Source organism: Gobio gobio (assembly GCF_949357685.1).
Source record: "Gobio gobio genome assembly, chromosome: 13".
NCBI lineage: Eukaryota > Metazoa > Chordata > Actinopteri > Cypriniformes > Gobionidae > Gobio > Gobio gobio.
Window position 1 is genome coordinate 28,440,233 of NC_137106.1, and position 26,664 is coordinate 28,466,896.

A 26,664-nucleotide genomic window follows, 5' to 3' on the forward strand; every position below is an offset into this window, starting at 1 on the left:
TGAGCAGCCAATGATAAAGGCTGGAGGAAAGACAACGGAGTAGTCCTTTTTTTGTCTGGATGGGATCTTTCTCTTCCACTTGGAGGGATTTTTTTGGAATATTTTAGGGAATTGGAAATCTTCCGTATTCTGGACGTTTATCTCAGTGTATTTGTGTGAGTGTGTGTGTGTGTGTGTGTGTGTGTGTGTGTGTATGGTTGCTGTGGGGACGTGGCTGATGCTTGATAATGGCTCATGCGGCGTCTCAGATTAAGAAGAATAAAGATGTGGATATTAATGCACTGGAGGATGAAAAGGAAAAGAAGAGGAAGAGCAGGAAACCCCCGCGAGATCAAAAGAAAAAGGTACCGGGAATACACCCGCACACGTACGTGTTATTACAAGGAGATTGATTGGGTTTGTGGGACAAGATCTCGCCTGTTACTGCCTGTGAGTTTAGTGTGTGTGTGTGAGTGTGTTAAATCTGTGCTGCAGTGCCAAGGTTACACTTTACATTTACCGCTCGCCTTCCTTCTCACATAAACACACACATATGTCCCATAAACAACCAGCCATGATGTGTGTGTGTGTGTGTGTGTGTGTGTGTGTGTGTCATCTCATGCGTTTAGGTTAAAAATGAGAGCATCACACTGCAGAATGTTCTGAGAGATTTTACTGTCCTCTGAAACGTGAGTGTGTGCATGCGCACAGACACTCGTATATTATACATCACATACTGATTTATTGATGTTTGTTCTGTACAGAGTGATGGAATGAAGGATGCAGATGTTAACCATGCTAACTGTGTATCATTTCATATTATAGAGATACACACGCACATACACACAGCCTATATCCACCACACCCAGACAGATCTTCTTCAGCAGTATCTCTGCGGTTTCTATTTGTTCTTATGTTGCTGCTGTGAAATTTTAAACTGTGTCACTGTGTGTGTGTTTTGTGATGTGGTTTAAGACATGAAGGATCCCTGTGTTACTGATGGCTGGCTTGCAGCCTCCTGCCTCCTTTAACATGTGTCTTACCTGTGATCAGCACAGAGCTATGTTCACATCTGTTGACCTTTGCTGTTTTATAATGTGTGTGTGTGTGTGTGTGTGTGTGTGTGTGTGGGAAAGGGAGACAGAGAGTTTCACCCTCGACTAATGTACCAGAATTTTCTTTGCCAATAAAGCATTGAAATACTGAATAATTGAAAAGGTTTGAGAGAGAGAATTGACATTCACCAATCAATACATTTTTTTATTTTATCAAAAATTGTTCTTATTTTTTCATTATTGTTAGACCAAATTATTTTATTTATTTTATTTGAAGTACTTTTTTTGTTTGTTTTCATTGTATTTTATTATTATTTTCATTTTCATCACTTGACACCCTTTTTTTCTTACAGTTTCATTTAATTTATTTTGATTTTATTTTACCATTGCTGTCACTTTTATTCATTCATTTCTTTAAGTCTTTTTGTATTGATTCTTTGGCAAAATTGTATGCGAACAGCCATGCCAATCAAATACACTGAAAGATAAATTATGAGAGAAAGATAGTGTTTTATGGTTTATAATAACTAATGATTTTGTTCTTGAATTATTTTTTGTAGAGTGATGAAATGAAAGTATGAGAGAGAATAGAGGACAGTGTCTTTTTATACGTATGAATGACAAACAGAGAGACATCATAAAGATGGAGGTTAATCTGTGTCGCACTCTTGCATGGAGGAGGTAATTGCCTTGGTATTGTGGGACAGAGATACACAAGTGCTTTCACACAGCACACACACACACACACACACACACACACACACACACACACACACACACACACACACACACACACACACACACACACACACACACACACACACACATACATACGCACACAAGTAAGCCTACATCACATGCCTCTAATAGGAGAGCAATTAGGAAGTCTAGTTGCCAAAGAGAGTTTTTTTTTTTTATGTGGGGTTTTTGAACATTCAGTGCTTTTTTGGATATGTACTTTATCATGGTAATTCTCAAAACTGGGAACCAAATGTAATGGTTGAAGAACTGACCACTGAAAGACCCATTGGTCAAGCTTTAATTTTAATATTTAACGTATCATCCTCGATGTCTATGGTGGATGCGGCCTTGGTAATACTATGGTATATGAATATGGTATTATCATTTAATAGAATGGTATATATAAAAATGGTTCATTTTTCTTCTTCATAGAGTGCGATACTATGTTTATTTCAGTGTTTGACTATTTTTGAGAACAAAGAACTACATATCTCATTGTTTTAAAGCTGTGTCACACAACATAGATTTCTGCATCCCAGGTTACACTGAGGGTTGCCGTGGGAACAGGGAACCATCTGTTGTGTTTTGGGAGTCAGGCCGTCTGAGTGTCACTGACCTGATCTCAGATCAGTCCACAGGGTGCTGTTGTGATTTAATGAAAGGCCTCATCTCTCAGGGGTCAAAGTAGGTGTCCATTTCAAACAGAGCTATAACAACTTATGTGAATACCTGAATGTTTTTAGTTTTTTTATTCAGGCATGTGTTTAGAGTGACTTTAGTATAAAATAATCTGTTACATGAAGCTGTCACTGTGTTCTTAGAACGTTATCCTCTTTTACAGCTGGTGTAGCGACTTTCTCATATACAGAAATGGTCAGAATAGAGCAGAATGTAAAATAACCGAAAGAGGTAGAGGCAGAGAGACCAGCTTAATGCCTTTGGCAGAGGTCATATGAAGGTTAGATGTTGTACTTGTATGCTCCAGGACAGTGAATCCTACAGAACTCACTCATGAGAAGTGAAGCTGCTGGATCCTCCGGGACATTTGAATCAAGTTTGAGCTTGATAGTGACCAGTCGTTGATATTCACAATTGTCTCCGAGCAGATGATCATAGATGGATGATCAGAGATGGATGATCAGAGATGGATGTTAGGGGAAGAACTGACAACATTTTTTTTTTTTGCTCTCTAGTTTTGTGTTTCAGTAGAAAGATATTAGCTTACAGTTTAAATCTAAAAAATATAGTTTTGTTAATAATATATACATTTTGTCTTCTTTGATTAAACTTTATAATATATATTTTTTTATTTTATAGTCTCATATATAATATTGTTTAAACATTGTGAATACAGTCACAGTTAAAGCCACAACATACAGTGGAGTGCCTGAAACCACTTAGCTATAGGGGATCTGTGACAATTTTCAGAGGAAAAAAAAGCGAGATTACTTCGTTTTCTGAGTGCTGTCAAAAATAACTTATTTTATTTAATATGTTTAATGCAGTCATTTTAACGCATAAACCAAGTTTGATATTATATTACTGTTTATTTTATATCTTTCAAACTCTATGGCTGGATATCATGAGATTAATCATGATTATTTTATTATATATAAAAAAACATATAATATTATATTATTGTGAAATATGTGTGTGTGTGTGTGTGTGTGTGTGTGTATAAAAACATATAGTAAAATAATGTAAATTTATAGTTAATTTACATTTTTGTTTACATTTTCTGAAAATTTTTCAAAACAATTGTCTGTGCACATCTTTTATTTACAGCTGTTTTCATTGATCTTCTCATGGCTGGGTTTTCTATTTGTGGATAATAAAAATGATGTAAGAGTTCATACATGTTACAGTGGTTTGTGCACTGGGCAGTTAGAGGTCAGAGGAGTTAAATGATTTTTTTGGGGTTTGTCTCTGGGGAGTACTCATGTCTTGTGAAGCCCCTACAGCAGAATATACAGTCGCACATGAACGTATGTGCATGTGGCAGGACAGTGTGATGAATGAGCTTCGCTCCACTTCATTAATGAGAGAAGCCGTGTAATAGTGTGTCTCTCTCTCTTGCTCACACACACACAAACATGAAGAAAGAATGGTGTGGGGGAAGGGAAGGGGGTGATAGTGAGCATGAGAGAGAGACACACATCGAGGGGGAGATGAAGAGGGTGATTTTGTTGGAGAGGTGGCGAAGGGTCTATTATCCATACCGTAGATGCTTTGTTCTATATGTATGTGATCATGTGATCATCAATTATGGCATATCACTCTCAGTCTTTCACTTCCTTTTTCTCACACACTCTCTTTGTTACCATGTATGCTTGCCTGTAAATGCAAGTGTGTGTTGCAGTGTTCAGCCATTTCAGGGATTTACTGTGTCTGTCGCAGTTATGAGATTGTTTTTTATTCATTCAAAGCAGATGCACATCAATAAATAGCTGCATTTGTGATTGTAATTGAGAGATGGATGATCCCAGGACCTTTTGTCTATTATTCAGTGAAACATGAGTAGCAGATGTTTAAGGTGTCCAGGGTTGGAAAGAACAGGTGTAAACAAGTATATTTATGGTAATAATTGTGTGTGTGTGTGTGTGTGTGTGTGTGTGTGTGTGTGTGTGTGTGTGTGTGTTTGCTTACATTGTGGGTACCAAATGTATCCAGAAGGACAGTAAAAACTGATGTTCCAATGAAGAAAATGGTTTAATTGCAGAAATGTGTGTGAGTGAGTGAGTGAGGGATGGTTATGTTTATGGGATAGAAGTCTACAGAAATCCATGGGTCAGTGGGCTTTTATGAAAATGATAGATTTTTATTTTTATAAAGCTATAAACCACATTTTATATTTGTATCACTTGACATTTTCTTGAGTGTGTTTGTGTGGGTCTATGAGCTGTATCGGTTGTCTGTTAAAGGTTGATACATGCTTGAGGCTCCATATAGAGTTTCAGTTCCCTGCTGAGAACACTTTGAGAACAGATAACACTCATGCACAACCATACCTCCTTATTTTCAGCCATATTTCCTCTAGAGTCAAATGTAAAATAAGAATGAAAATTAGCTTTAGAACAAAACGGCACATGTATCTCTCTCATTAGACAACAGACTTTTGTTTGCATTTGCATGTACAGTACATTTTTTTAATAATGAGGGAGCAGTGTGTGAAAGCTTGATTGGGGATGTTTGGTCATTAGGTATGTCCAGTTTGTAAAAACACATGTTTAATACCTTTATTCAACAAGGACGCATCCAATTGATCAAAAGTAACAGTAGACAAAATACATTTTCAAATAAATGCCTTTCTTTTGAACTTTCTATTCATCAAAGTTATCACAGTTACCACAGAAAATATTAAGTAGCACAACTTTTACCGATTTGTTTAACATTTGATAATTAATTAGAGAAGTCTGTTGAGCACCAAATCAGCATATCAGAATGATTTCTGAAGGATCATGTGACACTGAAGACTGGAGTAATGATGCTGAAAATTCAGCTTTGCATCACAGAAATAAATTACATTTTAAAATATATTCAAATAGAAAACAGTTATTCTGGTGTTCCTGTCCAGGAAGATTTGTCTGTAAGGGTAATATTTAAATGCACAAATATTTTTTGAGTGCTCCCTCCAGTGCGAGGAAGACCCGTTTTCTGCTCTGACGGGTAAAACATTTTGATATAGCCCTCCATTTAGGCCAAGAAGATTTGTCTGCAAGGGTACTGTTTAAACACACAGTTACCTGACAAATATTTTTAAAGCAAACCTGACTCTCCATTTTCTTCCACTCCAGATAGGGGTTATACTATATATATTTTTTATTTTATAAAAAAATATATTTTAATTCCATTTCTGTGTAAAGCACTTTGAATTGCCACTGTGTATGAAATGTGCTATACAAATAAACTTGCCTTGCCTAATTTGTAGTAATATTTTTGATCAAATGAATGTCTTTAGAATGGTAGTGTATATAAGTTTAAGTCAATGCATTTTACTTTTTGTGCTGTAAAAAGATGTACTACTAAAGAAAAGAAGTGATTTGTACTTCAAATAATACAATTATTTAAATAATGTACATATGAGAAGACAGTCAGTAGTCTAGAAAAAGTTGTTATTTTGCATATAGTGGGTTTTTCTTCTCATGGGAGCTGCCCCATTGAGGGCACATGAATAGGCGGATACTTTCTGTGTGCAATGTGATTGTGTGGCTGCTAATGTGGGAACACTACTGAGTGTTGAAATCAATCATACAAACGAACAGATTCACTAGACTTTCAAAAGGGTGCAGAAATTCAGTAATTTTTTTAACTTAATCATTTAAGAGGCTGATGTGATCTTTCTTTCTTTCCTCTTTTATACTTCATGTCTTTCTCAGTGACGCATTATTCAGGAAATTCGCACATATCTTGGAATTATATCCAGCTACTGTTAATTCTTATGTCATGATCAATATAGATCATTATTAAGGGTGTATGACATGAAGGTGTGTGTCTTACATTGACAGCAACACAGCCTAGTGAACACGCTGTCCTTAAAGGGACAGTTCACCTCTAAAATTGTCATTATTTACTCACTCTAATATTGTTCCAAATCTGTATTAATTTCTCATTTTTGAGTGAACTATCCATTTAATGTTAATACAACAAAACAAAAGACAACAAAAGACAAAGACAAAATCACTCACTGCTCTTGACTGAAAAACTTTAATACAGTAGCTTTAATAAGAATCAATGTATATTTTATAGTGAAGTCTATGTAGTGTTTTATTTTTACATTTATTCATTCAATTTCATACTTAAATGCTGCTGCACAGCTCTGAGCTGCCAGTGTAAATCTTTATATATATATGTATTTTATATTATACAATACACTAGGAATGTGTACAAGGTTTTTTTAAGTAAAGTTTTAAGTTTAAGTAAGGATTTTCAATTCTTTAAAGTAAAATAAAGAAAGAGTATTGCAATTAAAAAATAGTCTTTTTTCTCCTTAACCTCTTGCGGTTCCTGTCGCTTAAGAATAGAATAGCAAAAAACTGATGTGACAAGCCATCAGAACCGAACCGAACCGAAAACCGTGGTTAAAAACCGAGGTATGTATTGAACCGTGGACTAACTGTATTGTTGCATCCCTAGTGCAGTTACTTTTCATATACGAGAAGCGTTCATACCTGGACACAAGTAGTTGATGTGGTAACGAACAACAATACCTTATGTGCTGACTTATGTGGACTAACTTTTATTTGAGGAAATCTGTTTATAATATAAGCTATTAGGTTTGAATTATTGGTCCTGTGCTGTCTGTTGATTTGAATATGTCTATTATGGCCAACGTACGTGCTTAAGTGAACGCTCAAGTTTAATACAATGATCATAATGTAAGGCAAGCATTCGCATGTATGTTATCTAATTTTAGCCGTTGTGCGCTCGGCTGTGGGGGTGTTGCTACGTCTGGGTCTCGTCTCATCAAATGGTTCCGCAGATTTATAGTATCACTACAGCATTTCACCTCAGCATTACAAACGACGACAACGCACCGGAAGCCGCCATTTAAGCACTGAATGAATGAATGGATGGATGACAGGTGCGCCTCTCGCTCTTTTGTAACATCGCGCAAGGCAAATAAGAGGGTGACATAGTGGAGAAGACTAGTAATTAGATTTACGTTAATCTTATGTTCAATGTTTGCGGAAATAAATATGGAAAAAAATCGATTTGTGGCCTTTGAGAATTGATTTTGAATCGACCACATTTAAAAAAAAAAACGATTAAACGAAAAATCTATTTTTTTGCCCAGCCCTAGTGTGTCTGTAGACCAAGCCTGTAGTGCTTCAGTCAGAAATTGAAGCTTTCGCGCCTCGATCGCCCCCCGGTGGCCGGTCCCAGTATAGCTCCTAAACCCCGCCTCTCCATGTATTAGAATGGGCGCGAGACACACTAAACAATTTAATTACACTTCAAATAATTGTTTCCTAAAGATGGTTTCTGTCATTTTAGGCAGTTTTTATTACAATAATTTCATTTCAAGTGTTCGTTTTTTAAATAAGTTTAGTTTTAGTGAGTTATTTGATGCTATAAAAACGAGGGGTGTGACGTCATGATTGACAGCTGAGATTGACGGCTTATCTGAATGAACTTGTCACTGAGGCACTAACGGACTTTTTTCTGGATTTTTGGGAGGAGATTGGAGCTTTAGCTTTAATTTCTACACTTCCATAACTGTTTATTTCACACCAACATAATGAATTGTTCTGCATCTGCGAGAGTGTGGGCGGGCTTTTGATAATCGCGCCTCTACTTCCTGTTCTCTACTGCGCAACTCCGGTCCCGAGATCGCTACTGCGCAGACTCGGTCCCAAGATGTCAGCGCCGTGAGCGGGCCTATGAAAGCTTCAACTTTGGTCAGCGGAAGTCAATGAAGTCGCGTCGTCCATATTTTTTTACGGTCTATGCTGTAGACTGGATAAACCCAGCCCGATCTGCCGGCGATTTGATTTCGCCTTGCAGCTCAGGCTGGAAATCAGTAAATTTTTATATCCTGCTTCTGTTACAAATCTGCGGCAAGCAGTTTTTTGTTTACATTCAACATGGCGGCCGGCGAAGTGCAGCAACCCATTGATGCCTCTGTCGCTGCTGTTTTAAAAGATTTCAAAGGCAAGTTCTCTTTGAAAACAGAACAGAAACTTGCCCTGCAACAATTCCTACAAAAGAAGGGGGCTTTTTTTTTCATACCCTCACTGGGGGCTGAGCCCCCTAAAATGAAAATCCTAGAATTGCCCCTGCTACCGACCGCTGTGCAAAGTACGTCACCCGGATCGTTGGTCTGATTGGTTGAGGGACTATCCAATTGCGTACAGTCATTTGAACTATGCCCGTTGATCACTTCTCTTGAGCAGTAGAAAATACAGAGCAGACTACCCAGACCAATGTTCAATCTTAAAAGATTGAGCTTGGTCTGGTGATAGCCAGACAAGTGTGTCTGTTAATGAGTGACTGATTTTTTTTTTAAAGATGTGTGCGTGAGAGAGTCGTGTGATCAGAAATGAGGTCGCCCTTCTCCTTCTGCTTAGTCAGCAACACCATGAAAGTCTCCTGTTTGTGTGAGTGTGTGTCTTTGAATAGTCCATTACACAACATGTTTGTCAATGAGTTAACTGCTAACCTTGAAAATATGTTCTTCGGTATGGTATCTATGTTTGTAGGAATGGAGTACCTTTGTATGTGCACTAACACTCCATTTTATTTTAATGATCTGTCTACTTTCTTTATTATGTACAGTACCATTCAAAAGTCGTTTTTTAATGGTTTTGAAAAAAAGTATTTTATGCTCACCAGGGCTGCATTTATTACATAAAAAAATACAGTAAAAACAGTAATATTGAATTAAAAATGTCTGTTTTCTATAATATATTTTAAAATGTAATTTTTGATGGTAAAGCTGAATTGTCAGCATCATTACTCTAGTCTTCAGTGTCACATGACATGATCCTTCAGAAATCATTCTGAGAAACATTTCTTATTATTACACTGGTGTACAATATTTTAGAAGTCTTCTGCTTCAGAGGTAAAATGTACTATTTATTATGTATTTTAATGTGCTGGATTCAAATATGACGATTAAAACAGCTGAATGGCTACTGTTTCCAAGATATTTGAGTTTTTACATTTGATGTCTGTGTATTGTGTTTTGTATACCTTTTTAATCTGTGTTATACTGCATATCAAATTTATTATGAAACAAAAGGCAAAAAACTATTATGTACATAGTTTAGTCCTATATTCAGTGTCTACTCAGCACTTCTTGGCTTGTCTCTTGCTTTCATTAAATGGTGCATGTCTTGTCACTGTCCAGCAATAGTCTGCAAGCATTGATGGGCTACATTTGCTCCATTTGAATTTATTTGCACTGCTCATATGTATGAGGCATCTCTGCTTACTGCCTAAACAGAAATGTGTTCCTTTGCACTAAAAAATTAGAGAACATGACACTGTGTTCCCGGAACATGACAGGTGTGCAAACCTCTCCTTCCTGGAGTTCCTGGAGGGCCAGAGCCCTGCAGAGTTTAGCTTTAACCCCAATTAAACACACCCGATCAAGCTCCTCAAGTCCTTCAGGCTTATTTGAATACTACAGGTGTGTTGGAGCAGGGTTGGAACTAAACTCTGCTGGGCTTTGGCCCTCAAGGAATAGTGTTTTGCACCCATGCAGTATGATTTCTAGAGCTGATATAGGTTACAAGCAGACTAATGTAAGCTTCATTATGTTTTGATCATTCATGACTTCTAGGAATGACATGATACAATTCATATCATGTATGACACTATACCAGCTTCAGATTGCATTATACATTATTTCGCCTAAAAAGCCAATACTGTCCTAACCAATACTGTTGTAGATTTATTTATACAGTAGATCCAGTCAAAGATGTTTTTAAGTCATTTAAATTGAGATCCCTTCTCTTTATTACTCGCTTATCCTCTGACATTCAGTCAAGGGTCATATACAGTGCTGCTTGAAAGTTTGTGAAACCCTAGCAGAATCTGTGAAAATGTGAATAATTTTTACAAAAATAAGAGGTATCATACAAAATGCATGTTATTTTTTATTTAGTACTGTCCTAAATAAGCTATTTAACATAAAATATGAACATAAAATGTACACATAGTCCACAAGCCAAAAAAACAGCTGGATTTATTAAAATGACCCCATTCAAAAATGTGTACTCTTGATTCTTAATACTGTGTGTGTCCTTGGATGATCCACAACTGTTTTTTTTTTTTTTAAATGTTATGGTTGTTCATGAGTCCCTTGTTTGTCCTGAACAGTTAAATTGCCCAATGTTCTTCCGAAAAATCCTCCAGGTCCTGCAAATTCTTCAGTTTTCCATCATCTTTATAATATTTGAACCTTCTCCAGCAGTGACTGTATGATTTTGAGATCCATCTTTTCACACTGAGGACAATTGAGGGACCAAACACAACTATTAAAAAAGGTTAAAACATTCACTGATGTTCCAGAAGGAAACACAATGCATTAAGAGCAGGGGGGAATTTAAAGATCAAGGTAAATTGTACATAATTTGTTGTGGGGGGGTGGAGAGAGAATTTTCCTGTGGTGCCCCCCCCCCCCCCCCCCCCCCTCCAGCACTTGGTGCCCTACGCGCAGCACGTGAGAGTCCCTAAGTTGTCCTCAATGTGAAAAGATGGATCTCAAAATCATAGAGTCACCATTGGAAAGGGTTCAAATATGCATAAAATGCTGGAAAACCGAAGAATTTGGAGGGCCTAGAGGATTTTTATGAAGAACATTAGGCAGTTTAACTGCTCAGGACAAACAAGGGACTCATTAATAACCATCACAAAAGAAAACAGCCGTGGATTTTTGACTACATTTATTTCAGAAGCATTTTGTTGGTGGTAGTTTTTTGGTGGTAACTTTTTATCAAGATTCTTGGAGGAATAAAAGTTTAAATACTGTTTAAAAGTAGCTACAGTATTTATTTGAAATATTTCTTTAAAATATATATTTTTGCAAAAGAAAAGAAAATATATAAAATAAATATTTATCTTGCTCTTTCTGTCCATCTTATTGTGTTCGTTCTCTCTGCACTGTAATTCTTTTTAGATCACATTTGCTTCTGTCCTGTAAATGCCAGTCAAAGGTACTCTGTCTGATAATGGTCTATTACCCAGCAGCTCTATATTGATCTTGTTCAGAGTGTTGTTATATCAGCTCTGGTACATTCTCAGGGTAGCAGTCTGACTGTCTGCCCTTATAAAACTCCTTTACTGTAAACTCAACAGAGATGTGTGCATTGTGTCTTTGAAAGGCTATATAAAATCTTTTTAAAGTTTTATGGTGAGTTGGCAGGTCCTCGTAGCTTTAAGTGGTTTGATATTACTTGGAATGACAACATAAGTTCTGGTTTGGTTTGAATTTGTTTGAAACAATTTAGCTAACACTTTATAAAAATGTCTCATTTGTTAATAAATGCAATTGTTCATTGTTTATTCATGTTATCTCAAAGATAAAGATATTTTACTGAACAGATAAACTGCCATATGTAGCTCTCTAAAAGAGTTCATTGTAAAGCATTATCTATTGTTGAAGGGTAATTTCATTATGGGTTGCTGAAGCGTCATGCTGGAATTATTTTTAAAGAAAGATTAATGCATATATCTTCAGTAAAGTCTGCTAATCAGCTTGAGATGCTTTCCATCTAAACTGGTTATATCTGGTCATATAAGGCAGAATATGTAAGTTTGGCCGCTAGAGGTCGCCTATTCAACAATAACAAAGGCGTAGCTTGATGACGCTGTGAATAAGCATGGAATCATGCAGGGACGTCGTTAGGCCTATTTTAAGGGGGCTGAAGCTACCCCAAAATGTTCCTAAGCCCCCCTAAATAATAATAAAAACACACCCGTAAGACCTCCGTTCATCCTCGGAACACAGTTTAAGATATTTTAGATTTAGTCCGAGGGCTTTCAGTCCTTTGAATGTAAGTGTAACCAAATGATGTCACATATGGACTACTTTGATGATGTTTTCATTACCTTTCTGGACGTGGACAGCAAAGTGTTAATACACTTACATTCAAAGGACTGAAAGCCCTCGGACTAAATCTAAAATATCTTAAACTGTGTTCCGAGGATGAACGGAGGTCTTACGGGTGTGGAACAACATTGGGGTGAGTCAATCATGGAAGAAATTAAATTTTTGGGTGAACTAACCCTTTAAGTCATTGCTTATAGTAACGCATCAGGAGCAAAGTCTGGCCTAAGTAAATTCCCCCATGCAGCTTTGATGTGTCTAAAATTACAGTAACTTTTCTTTAACAGAGTAGAAATGGAAGAAGAGGATATGTCTGTCACGTTTTACTTGTTAACATCTTGGTTTCTTGCCTGGTTGTTGACATAAGTGTAGCTGTAGATATGAGTGCAAAGATTTTGCAAACAAGTTACAAATACCCTGGGGGCTAAGCCCCCCCTGTCTTCCAATCCTAGCGACGTCCCTGGAATCATGGGACTTGTCGTCTTCACCTCCACAGCCGATAGAAAGCAATCAGACGGAATCATGTTCAAGTGTGGGCTAATGTATTAAAGGTTTATTAAAGTTATGTTCGCCTCCTTCTTACTTGATTTTTTATTACAGATACGTTTGCTCACTTAAATTCACATTATTTTATTTCATTCTAATAAAATGGTTGCAAGTGCTGAATTACTACACATTAAGGTCACTTTATCTGACGAATTAAAAAATTGTGGGGTAACAGCACTGTTTTACTTGATCAAAACAATCATGCTAAAAATACATTAGCTTTTAATAATTGTTTCCACAATTTAATTTTTTTTATATAAATTATATATTATATTTTATTAATTATAAAAAAAATTGTTGGTGGGGTCATTTGGGAATCTGCATCATCTCAAGTACATGCAGTAATTTTGACTTGTCCCTTAGTTCGTTGACACAAATGAAAAATGTGTGTCATTCGATTCAGGTTTTACAGAACGACCATTAGCTTAAGGATGAAAGCAAGTGACTGATGCAATATCTTGGCTCATGGTTTTCAAACAGCATGTGTGTACATTTGAGATATTTTGAGGTGCGTGTGTGTGTGTGTATTTGGGGGTGTTTGAGGGCACAGGGGGGAGTAATACAGGCAGATGGCCTTTCCCTCCTCTCTCATCTGCTACAGTCTGGGTGCCAGATAATAACACACGCACACACACTTCTAAATGGAGGAGTGTGTGACAGTCATTCATCGAGCATGTGCATAGATTTGACCCTGTATTTTGAATCCTATTTTAACGATTTGAGCATCATTACTTCAAAAATCATTCTAATAATTAGAAAAGTTTTGCTTAGTATTTTTGTAGAAACCATGTGCAATCTTATGTTTGTTTCTTATATGCAGTACTTCCTGTGGAACTGGATCTTAGTTAAAATATATTACTGTGAGCATTAAATCATGGCTATTGAATGTTGTACAGTGTTTCTGGACTTTTTGTGACCCTTTCGACACTGTCTCTCAGCAGACTAATATCATACACAACTTGCAGAAATTTCCCATGGCTCTCTCTCACTCTCTTATTCTCGCCTCCTACATCTCTTACTGTCTCACTAATTCACAAATGATTAAACACACCCACATTACATTATGGCCATGGTCTTGTCAACACTTCTTCCTTTATTACTTTCCAGATTTACAGTGTTTCATAGTATGATAGCTTAAGATACTTGTAAGCCTGTGAAGCCCTTTTTACCTCCATACTTTTCGTGTCTTCATTGCTCTCTCAGTGAGACTCTCTTTTCTCTCTGACGGGGGTTGGGATTATCCTTCTCACCTGATTTTAAATTCCCAGTGTAATTATAATCCAGGAATCCAGCTAATCTCAGCCCCACAGTTACATCTCACCACTGATAGTGCTGGGATGGCACTGAAAAAAAGAAATATACCACTAAAGCATTTATAACAGAGTGCTGGACTCTTGCATTGTCAACATGATCATGACCAAAAATGTATGCACCTCTTGATGGAAATAACATAACATGTATCAAATCAAATAACATGATTTTAAATTTTTGGTCATGATCATGTATTGACAATGCAAGAGTCCAGCACTCTGACAAGTCTCCTCCAGCACATCCTAAAGACTTTCAATGAATTTAAGGCCAGGACTCTGAGGTGCCAAATCATGTGTGAAAATGATCCTTCATGCTCTCTCCCAACCATTCTTTCACACTTTGAGCCTGATAAATCTTGACATTATCATCCTGGAATATGGCCATAATGTGTCTTCCCACATGGTTCTTTAAGAAATGAAAAGCTACACAATCCATCAATTAGGGTTGGAAAAAATTTGCCTCTTAAGCATTTGCCAAGTTAAAGTCAAACAGCAACTTTTTTGGGGGCCGGGCAGTGTTTTAAGATCTAAAATAATGTTACATATCAGCTGTTTTTCCCCAACAGTTAACTAAACTTTCACGTAAGACGGCAGATAATGTTCGGGTGAAAACTCGCCAAGACAGATATTTTGAAATACTGTAATTCTGTGTACATGTGTATATCGGGATTGCGTGCTGTGAGAGGCATCTTTATGCGCACGTTTCGGATCTGTCAGTCGGCACGAGTAAGATCATTTTCATGGACAAAGGAAAGGTACCTCTCCGAAAACTCTCCGTAAAAATAAAGATACTTTTAGATGCTTGATTGATATTTGGAGCATTGGGATTGCTAGACGAGGGTTTAATGAACTCATTTTCGACCAAAATCTACATTTTTCGCTTGTTTTGCCTGGATCTCGAACGTATCCTGTGTGCATTCCGACTCCTTTTTGTATTAGTATTACATACTCCTCTTAAGTATTACATGATATTACATTTTACATAGGGGCATCAAAAAGGCCAAGCACTGCTACAAGCTTAAGATTGAGGGTCACTTTTCCAACTCTGACCCTCGACGCATGTGGCAGGGCATCCAGGCCATCAGTGACTACAAACCCCCCCACTCCACCCCCGCAGCCACTGATGTCAACTTCCTGAATGAGCTAAATTACTTTTATGCTCGTTTTGAAAGAGACAACAGAGAAACTGCCACCAAGCTCAAACCCTCAGCTGACCACCCACCAATCACACTCTCCACCACAGATGTCTGCAAGGCACTGAGCCGGATCAGCGCGCACAAGGCTGCTGGACCAGACAACATCCCTGGACGTGTGCTCAGGGCATGTGCGGAGCAGCTCGCTGGGGTTTTTACAGACATTTTCAACCTGTCTCTCGCCCAAGCAGCTGTACCATCATGCTTTAAACGCACTTCCATTGTGCCAGTGCCGAAACACTCCAGCCCGAGGTGCCCTAATGACTACCGCCCTGTAGCACTCACACCCATCATTATGAAGTGCTTTGAGCGGCTGGTCCTGGAACACCTAAAAGACTCTATACCATCCACATTGGACTCACACCAGTTTGCCTACCGCAGCAATAGGAGCACAGAGGATGCCGTTTCCATGGCACTGCACTCTGTGCTCACTCACCTGGACAATAAAAACACTTACGCACGCATGCTGTTTGTTGACTTCAGCTCAGCATTCAACACTGTCATCCCATCCAAGTTAATTGCCAAACTTGGAGACCTGGGCATCAACACTTCAATGTGTAACTGGATTTTGGACTTCCTAACTGACAGACCCCAGAATGTTCGATCAGGATCCACCTGCTCCACATCCATCACACTCAACACTGGTGTACCACAGGGCTGTGTGCTAAGTCCGTTTCTCTACTCCCTCTTCACCTCCGACTGCAAGCCTGTGTATGGAACTAATTCCATCGTCAAGTTTGCGGACGACACTACGGTGATTGGTCTCATCAGCAACAACGATGAGACTGCCTATAGGGAGGAGATCCAGCACCTGGCCACATGGTGCGCTGATAATAACCTGCTCCTCAACACCACCAAAACGAAGGAGCTCATCGTGGACTTCAGGAAGGAGTCAAGAGGCACACACGACACCATCCACATCAATGGAATGGCTGTTGAGCGTGTCTCCAGTTTCAAGTTCCTGGGGATCCACATCTCGGCGGACATGTCGTGGACGACCAACACCTCCAGCCTGGTCAAGAAGGCTCACCAGCGCCTCTTCTTCCTGAGGACACTGAGGAAGAATCAGCTCTCCTCGGCCATCCTGGTGAACTTCTACCGCTGCGCAATAGAAAGCATCCTGACCAACTGTGTGGCAGTGTGGTATGGGAGCTGCTCTGTTGCGGAGCGCAAGGCACTGCAGCGGGTGGTGAAAACTGCCCAGCGCATCACAGGGACTCCACTGCCTGCCATCGAACACATCCAGAGGAAACGCTGCCTGCATCGAGCTCGCAGCATCCTCAAGGACTCCTCTCACCCAGCCCACAGACTGTTTTCTCTCCTGCCCTCCGGCAGGCGTTTCAGGATCCTCCGGACCAGGACCAGCAGACTAAAGAACAGTTTTTTCCCCAGAGCTGTCTCTTTATTGAACTCAAACCCCCGTTGATCCACTTCCCTCATAAACTGATAACTCTCCTACCTCACATCTGCCTTCACTTTGTTATTTGCACTACTGACTGTTTATTACAGTAACAACTGTTTACTTATGCATTCTGCACCACCATACCGTAACTGGATTATGCTCATTTGCACTGCCGACTGTATTTACAGTAACAATGTTTACATTTGCATTTTGCACCGTACTTCTAACTGGAATATGCAACCACTTTCCACTGCACTTTTACACTTTCTTTCGGATAGCTCTGTCCATAATTTATTGTACTAACTTAATCCACTGCTATATTCCTCATATTAGCCTAACATATTATTGTATACCTCTAACTGTAAATTCTGTTCAAGTAATAACCGTCTGTATATTTATTCATAGTACATAGTCACCTGTAAATTCTGTCTATAGTAATAGCCATCTGTATATTTATTCATAGTACATATTCACCTGTAAATTCTGTTTATAGTAATAGCCATCTGTATATTTATTCACTGTATATATTCATCTGTAAATTCAGTTCTACTTATAGTAATAACCATCTCTCTACTTATACATATTTATATATATTCAGAACATTTTTATGTCCTGCACTTACGCAACCATTGTATATATCCTGCACTTGCTGCTATTGCACTTCTGGTTAGACCTAAACTGCATTTCGTTGCCTTGTACTTGTACTTGTGTAATGACAATAAAGTTGAATCTAATCTAATCTAATGATGGAACCAGACTATTATTGGTAGTAATGGATAACTGTTGAGTTAAGAAAGTATTGACAATATATTTTCTGAACCAAATTACAACATAGACTTAAATAAGACAGATGTGTGCATCAGTGTACAATATTATATCCCACATCTGCAGGCTGTCTGCACCTGGGTGCTGAGGCCACACACACACACACACATTTCATAAAATTAGTTTTAACATTTTACTTCTCACCGTGTGTCTCAGATATGGTTTTATGGAGGATGGTTGGGGTCTGTAATGATAAATTCCTTGTAGAAGCATGATTCTGGGTCACACGCTGCTGTTCTGCCTCCAGAGACCCACAGACACACACACACACTCGCAAGTTCATGCATGCCGGCACACATTAACTGCTGCCCCTCAGAGAGAACAGGAGAGAGTTTAAAGTACTTCCAGCTGCCCGAACTCGCATGAACTATTCAGTACATCTTTGATCTACTCATTAATTGACTGATTTGTTGACCTGTCAACCTGAATTGTCATTTGTAACCTTTTTTTTTATTTTGGTGATATTACATAATTGTGATGTAATTGAGTTTATTCCTCACAATTCTCAAAGAAAAATCAGAATTGCGAGATTTAAAGGTGTCATGAACTGGCTTTTTTTATTTTTGTATACTATTGTCTGGGGTCAACTTATGACGTTCGCGTGGTTTTTACATTCAAAAACGTCATAATGAACAAGTAATAGGCTATTTTCTGTCATGGTTTTGAGGCTCTCTGAAAAATGCTCTGTTTTGATGGGCGTGCCGCACTGAAGACTTGGAAGTAAACGCCCATGGCTAGGATTGGATAAGATTTGCTTATTTAATGAGCTTCAGCTCCCTCACTACATGTGGGGATTGTTTTGGGCAATTGCTAACAGGACTCGCAAAATATCTTTATCAAACAAACACAATGATTAATCTCTCATCCACCCGCGATTGATTGGAATGTTATTTTTGTATTTTGGCCCGCCCGATCTGTGAATAACTGCGACCCGTAAACACACACACACACACACGCTTGCGCAAGAAAGGAATCTTATTTCACTATTTAAGATAGCCCGTCGGCAGGCCGGTGATACGTTTTGGTAGCCCATCTGAAAAGCACATAGCCCTGGGACGTTGGCCTTTGCGAGCACTGGCGTTGCAAGTCCGAGTCTGATCACGAATGAACCAATAACACCTTCTCCAGCCTTTGACAGCGGTCTAAGGTATGTAATCATAGATATCAAACAATCTGTAACAATGCAATACTAACACATAAAAAAAACATGTTTTACCCACATAAGTGTGTTGCACCTTTCCTGTCGGATCCAATAAAGAAGGCACAGCATTGTGTTTTAATCTCAATATGTCTGCAAATCCAGTCTCGACCTGAATCTTGTTTACAAACGATTCCGCGGTGAAATGAAGCGAACAAACACGCAATGTCTTATGCTTGGTAGCGCGATCCGTTTAGCTCCACGAGTCGGTGGGTGGGCTTGAGGCAGTGCTTCTGCATCCGATTACGTCAGTGGTCACAATATTCTGAGATCTCTCGTTTTCTGGGCCTGGTGTCAATAAAAGCTTTTCTTTGACTAACAAGGACGTTTTCAGCTCTGAAACTTTAAAAAAGGATATTCTTATACCACGATTAATTTTTATATATCAAAGGCTCAAGGGAAAGTTGATTTCTCAATTCATCACCCCTTTAAACTCAATATTCTGCCTTTTTTTTCTCAGAACTGCGACTTTACATCCCACAGTTTTGAGTTATTTGAACTTGCAATTGCAAGAAAAAAGTCAGAATTGAGTTTGTTATAGGTTTAAATGGTATTTCATGCTGTAAATAAAGGGCCAATTTTTGCTCTACGATTCTGACATCTAAAGGCACAAGAAGACTCTTTTTCTCTTATTCCATGGACCTTGCCCATTTTCCTCCACTTGTTACTACTGTTTTTCTGCCACCATAATGCGCTAGTGATGGGGAGTCGACTCCAAAAGAGTCGATTCCTCGACTCTGAATAGCCCCAGAGTCGGGGTCGACTCCAGCACAGGAATCGATTCTCGGTGTCGACTCTGTTGCTGTGTCCGAAATCGCTCACTTGTTTAATAATTCTCTAATCCCTATAAAGTGCATGGCAGTTGAGTGCACTATAAGCAAGGAGTGAATGAAATGAAGCGAGGAATTCAGACACTGACATAAAACATCGCGTCAGAGAGCTGTCGCGTTGCAGAAACTTTCACACACATTTATTTGAGTGCTTAAGCCTACTTTTAAATTGAAAACAGTCACAGCGACTTTAGTTTGTAATTATACATAGGCTTCCTCTATGCTAGCTTTAGTTTAATTGATAGTATATTAATGCAATAAATATAAATTTGGTTTTCTATGGTTAACCTTGTGTTCATAATCATTAAACTAAATCATAAAAAAAACTCACATCAAGAAGAAACACATGAATAAGTGTAGCTACATTATTATATTTATATCTTTAACTCACCTTTTAAGACAATGATCATGTGCTTTTAGCCCCATCACTCGACAACAGCTTTTTTCATGACTTTTTTTTTCCTCTGTAAAATTAGGTAGGCTATCAAGGCATCGCTAAATTGGGCTAATTTGGACGATCACGCTAAAAGAAGCGAGGTTTTAATAAGGGGATTTTAAGGCTTTGTGTCGGGGGAGAAATTATTTAAGTGTGTAACAACTGCAATTTTGTCTTATTTCTGACCCTGTTTTGAAGTAAAGTAAATGGAGTCGAGGAGTCGATTCCATAGACTCCTACAGTGGGAGTCGGGAATCGGAGTCGACTCCAAAAAACCTGGAATCGAACACCCCTACAATGCGCGCGCAGCTACAAGTGCCGTATATTTGATTTCAAGATTACGCTGATTTGTTTGGAATAACTTACTCTGAATAATTGTTCACAAAACCAGTACCATGTGTTAGGAAAGTAAATTGATTTCATGTTGACTTTAACATTTTGCCATTTTAAATGTAACAAACAGGAGAATATATACGTTTGTTTACCTATTTCTGTTAGGTAGAGCCAGTAGTATTGAATCTCTCCACTAGGGTCCAGTGTGAGTCTGGATATCAAGCACATTCTGATGATGTCATCATTTCTGTTCATCGTTTCTTTGCAGTCATTCTGTTTGTAGAGCTGTTCACCTCATTTCCGCTGTCTGACTTAGACCTTTTCCTGCTATGCCTCTGCTTTACATGTAAGAAGACTGTTGCCGATGAGCATTAAATTTCACATTTTCAGCAAACACAGTGAACACACAAACAACAACATCACAAATAGCAAACATACATCCAGACACATGACAGCCTGGCGCATCGCTCGCATCTAAACTAAGTGAAAATGCATACTTAAATACTGTATTGCTACATCCAGAGTGTCGGCATTTCGTTTTGTAGGAGCGAAGCTCACTTATTTCTGTAGAATGTATAAGGATGCCCTATTTCTGAAAGCGTGGAAATCCTCCAGTGCCCATGGGTTTAAAGCAGGTGTAGCCCTTGTGAATACTTCTGTGTCTGACTGTATTTGAGAGAAAGAATGATGACTCTCATACACTCTCCTTGATTGGCTGATGAGGTGGAGGTCATTGAGGTAAAACATCACCACGGTTACCGAACATCTTGAGCTCCTTCAGATCACATTCTCTTTCCCCTCCTCCTCTGTTGCCATAGCAACGCCACCATCCCAGAACGAGGAGACCCGTGATGCACCCCAAAGCATCATGGGATGCCTCTCTGCATAATCAAAGTGTGTGTGTGTGTGTGTGTGTGTGTGTGAATGCCTGTATGTTCAAGTGCATGTCTATATTTCTACATATGTTTTACAGAGACAATTCCATAAAACATAATCACAGCAAAAAAGTGTTGCAGATGTCATGTGTATCAGTTTATCACATGTCCGGGTCATGTTTCACACCCAAAATCAAAAGAAAAGAACAAGAAAGGCTTATAGTTTTCAGACTATAATTCTCATTTTCATTACTCTGATGCGAAAACATTTTATTATGTTTTATATTATAAATATGCATTCAAAAAGTTTGGGGTTGGTAAGATTTTTTTTAAGGTTTTCGAGTCTCTAAGAATCACTAATGCTGCATTTGTTTGATAAAAAATACAGTAAAACAGTAATACTATGAAATATTATTACAATTTAAAATAACTCTTTTATATTTTAATATATTTTAAAATGTAATTTATTCCTGTGATGGCAAAGCTGAATATTCAGCATCATTACTCCAGTCTTCACTCTTCAGTGTCACATGATCCTTCAGAAATCATTCTAATATGCTGATTTGGTGCTCATAAACATTTCTTATCATTGTCATTGGCGAAAATATTGTGCTGCTTAAAATTTTTGTGAAAACCATGATGCATTTTTTTCCTCACAAGAACAGTGTAAATGTCTTTTACTGTCACTTTTGATCCATTTAATGCATCCTTTCGGAATAAAAGTATTCATTTATTTAAAAAATCTTACTAACCTCTTACCGTTTGAATGGAAGTATATATTTGAATAAAAAAAAAAGTATACTATTATTTAAATTTCCATACATCACAGATTTGCATTTAAAATATCCATACATCATGGTAGTATTTTTTTTGTACATTAATTTATACTATTTATTTGTACATTTTTTTAAATATCATTGAGAATGTTTTTATTAGATTTTTATGAAAACATTTGTTAGTATCTTTAAAATAATTTACTATTATTTTTAAATATATTAAAAACCTCTTGATTTGAGCTTTACAATTTATATGGTTAAATCTCAATAATGTACAAAAGTAGGAGTAAAATCATTTTTTGATTTTAAATCAAAATAGTCAATGCCGGTTAGCTCTCCATATGTTCACACAGTATGTGTCTGTCTCGCACACAGCTCTAGGACACACCTCTTTTCCATAAACACATACTGATAATACACAACGGAAAATAACAAACACCCAACGGTACATTCAACAGAACAGTATATTCAAACAGACACTAAGATACACACAGAGCAAGCACAGTATGTAAACAGCAGTCTGTGTCACTGCATAATAGGTGGCATGCTTCGTCCCTTTGTCAGAGGAACAGCTGGGGTGTGTGTTTACATGAAGGTGCAGTGGCCCTAATTCTGGGGGGAAATGCCCCCTAATCCTTTTTTAAGCTGCACCATGAACCCAGCATTCAGCCTAATAAACCGACTCCCAGCAGTCCTAAACACACACACTCTTTTTGTTCAAAAAGCAAGTAGATAAGCATTCAGACAATACAGACACCAGGCACATGTGGGTTTGCAGGGAGGGGGAGACTGCAGAATGGAGGGAAAGGGAGTTTGCCATAGTCCTATTAGCAAATGCATTGGATTCAGCTGCTATATTTGGACTCCCTTAACACCTCATATCACTATTCAAAAGACCCCCACCCTCTGTGTTCTGTGTGCATGACAGAAAGAGAGAGAATCAGAGAGGTAGTGGAAAGCACATAAAACATGACAGCAATGTAAATGATACACATTTTGTCCGTGTTGAATGAAGATTGGAGCTGGTGCCCATTGGATAAATAGAAAGATAGATTGTTTTAAGAGAGAGATTTTCTTTGTCGCAGAAGGAAAGGTCAAGTTGTAAAAGAGAAAGGAAGAACAGAGAAGGTTGGATTCAAAGTGACTTTGTATATACTGTAGTACCGGAGAGCATTGTATCCTTGTATCCGTACTCACACACACGTCAGGTGGCAGCGTGTCTTTGAGCATCCTGCTGCCAGGGCATTTTTTACACGTCACATGACTGAATGGCACCTTGCTGGCAGCAGAGCTAGAGAAGTAAGTGATCGGGTTTCTGTGGGACTGCAGGAAAAATGGCGGTGGAAGAGGCTGCTGACTATTTTTCATCCGTAAGTACTCTACAAATATGAATGGGAATGGTTGGGAAGTGTTTGTAGTTTTAAATAGGTGTGTTGGGAATGGTTGGGAAAATGTAAGTTTTGTTGGCTGGGGATGCTTGGGTCATTGTGTAAGCGACCCTGAAATGCTCTTGCTCTTTATCTGCTACAACTTGAGTCAGATTTTGTTTTTCAAACCTTTTATTAACATATTTCTTGAATACACAATATATTTGACTGTTGGTCATTTTAAACTCTCTGCTAGATCCCCTGCTGTCTAAATGGTGCAAAGTCTGATCTATTGGTCTTGCTGGGCTCATATTTCCAGTTTTTGTTTGCAGAATCCTGCAGAGCTAAATGTCCTCACAGATATTAGAGAATAACTGTTCATTTGGAGAGTGTCTTCATTGTCAGAGTTGTATCACATGCAAATTAATATCTGCTTCATGTGTGTTAGTGTTATTAGCACCATTTTGACATTCATGCTGGTCAGGCACTCCAATTCTACCTTTGCTCCAGTGCTTTTTAACTGACCTTGATGCGTCTGTGCATGCATGGTAATACAAGCACAGAGTGCTTGCCGTGCTCACTGCTGTTCTAGACCCACTTTATGTAATTTACCCTACAAAGCTCTATACATTAATGACTGAATTATTCTACCTCTTTAATCTGCTGTGACTGTGGGTCTTCAGGTTTATTGTGATGCGGAGGTTGGAGAGATATTGCAGTCTTGGATTTGGATCTGTCTGTCGGGGCGATGCACATTTTTTTACTAATAATAAAAATTAAAAAAATAACCACAAAATTAAAAGTAAATTAATATTTCCCTGTGACACTGGTGTTAGCAACCTGTGTGTCAAATGTCAAGCTCTGAATCTTTATAAATCGGTCGGTCGGACGGACCGTCGGTCGGTCATATTGGCCATTATTGAGATTTCGATCTCCATATACTTTTAGCAATAATTAATAGTGATAGATAGTTAGATTACATTTGAAGTTAAATTTTTTTTAACTCTTTAAGAGCACTATTTCTTCCCCTTTAAGAGTCCATGCGAGTTGCAAGTTTATTTTTATTTTTACAAAGTAGTATAGATTTATAATATTGACTGTTAATCAGTTATCATCCATAACATGAACATTTTTATCGGCTTGGTATCGACCACAATTTCTACATTGTTGCATCTGTACTTATAAACTTATCAATGCACAATGTTCTTTATAGTGAAAAAAAGGTTCTTTAGATATTAGAATGTACTTCACATGGTTCTTTTAAGAACTGATCACTGAAAGGTTCTTTGGGAAACCAAAAATGGTTCTTCTATGGCATCACTGCAAAAAAAAAAAACTTTTGGAAACTTAATTTTTTAAGAGGGTAAAGAACATTTTAATAATCCAAAGAACTTTATAGTGGACAAAGAACCTTTTGTGGAATGGAAAGGTTCTGTGAATTTTAAGGGTTCTTTATTGGTGCATCGATGGTTTCATAAAGAACCTTAATTTTTATGAATAATAATAATAAGTTACACTTATATAGTGCTTTTCTGGGTACTCAAATCGCTTTATATATAGAAGGGGGTAATCTCCTCGACCACCACCAATGTGCAGCATCCACCTGGATGATGCGACGGCAGCCATATTGCGCCAGAACGCCCACCACACACCAGCTCATTGGTGTAGAGGAGACGGATGAAGCCAATCAATATTTAGGGATGATAAGGAGGCCATGATGGACAGAGGCCACTGGGCAAATTTGGCCAGGACCCGGGGTTACACCCCTAGTCTTTTCCCATTTTTTTAATTGGAAATTAATTTGCTGCTGGCCCCTGCTGGCCTCACTAACACCTCTTCCAGCAGCTACCTGGTTTTCCCAGGAGGTCTCCCATCCAGGTACTGACCTGGCTCAACCCTGCTTAGCCTCAGTGGAAAACCAGTCTTGGTCACTATTTAATAATCTAAAGACCCTTTTTACACTATAAAAACATTTTTATTTTGCATTGTAAAGGTTCTGTGGATGTTAAAGGTTCTTCATGGAACCATCAATGTCAATAAAGAACCCTTATTTTTAAGAGTTTGAAGAACATTATTAAAAATCTAGAGGACTTTTTCCACTATAAAGAACCTTTTGTGGAATGAAAAGGTTCCATGGATGTTAAAGGTTCTTCTTGGAACCATCAACGCCAATAAAGAACTTTTATTTTTAAGAGTGTATGGTGAATATTTTGACTTACTTTAAATTAAGAACAACGGATATGAATCAGTCACCAGTAGGTTTTTGGTACTTTTTAAAAATGGTAGAGGTGACTTGAGAATCAAAACGGACAGGCTAAAATGGAGTGGAGGAACGATTTTAAAACGAAACATTACTGGACAATTTGTGACCATTATATCGGACCCAAATGGTCTAAACTGATCAACACCATTGCAAAACCAACCACAACCGATCCATCACAAAATGTTTTGCTTTATTTGACTGTAGCTGCATATAATGCTGATGTTGTCTGTTCAAAGGACAGGAGAGTGTGTGTGTATGTGTGTATATGTAGTCACCCTGTCTGCAGCCACACTGACGGGTAGCTTTGTTTTTTTTGCCAATCATGCAGTATTCGAGCTCACTGCTTATCTAGGAACTGAAGAGATACTGAGACAGAGAGGCAGAGACTGGGGTATTATTGGGTCAACTATTTAAACGCTCTGGCTCTCTTATTCTTTTATGAACAACAGCTGTACGGACATTAACATTTTGTTGTCACACTGTACATAGTGTCACATAATTTGTATCAGCTATGACCTTTTCTCTTCTTTCCTCATGTCTTTCTTTCAGTCCAGTATCTGATTTTTAATAACTGCTGTACCCTAGAGAATGTCTTATGTAACTCCACTGGGTGTGTGTTTGTGTGTCCGTAACTGTGTGTGTGAGGTACCACAGAGCGTTTCGACTGTACGATGCGTACTGTACATGCATAGAGTGTTCACAGGATTTCCCGCAATGAAATATTGATGCTTACTATAAACAGTAACAGAAAGGCCTTTCACATTTCCATGCTTGAAATGAATTATATAGTATTAGTAAAAATGTGCATGAAAAAAATCCCATAGACGGATCGGGGGATTAGGTTCTATTTGATTTTTTTCTCAGGACACCTTAGAAACCACATCTGAACATCCTAGCAAGTGCATATTAACATAGTTATTATCATCTGAAATACCCTAGCAACGTCCTGGCAGTATATCAAAACTGATCTTTAGTAAGTTCTC

General features: G+C 38.2%; 1 protein-coding gene across 1 annotated transcript in view; it reads left to right on the forward strand.

Annotated features, from left to right (window-relative positions):
* Positions 1-227: 227 nt before the first annotated feature.
* The window catches only part of ank3a (ankyrin 3a), a gene marked incomplete at its 5' end in the record, with an annotated part of 112,523 nt that continues 86,086 nt past the window's right edge, over positions 228-26,664 (forward strand). Inside the window, one exon of the mRNA XM_079833395.1 lies at positions 228-344. Coding sequence (XP_079689521.1) covers positions 228-344 — 117 coding nt within the window. The remainder of the gene's footprint in view (positions 345-26,664) is intronic.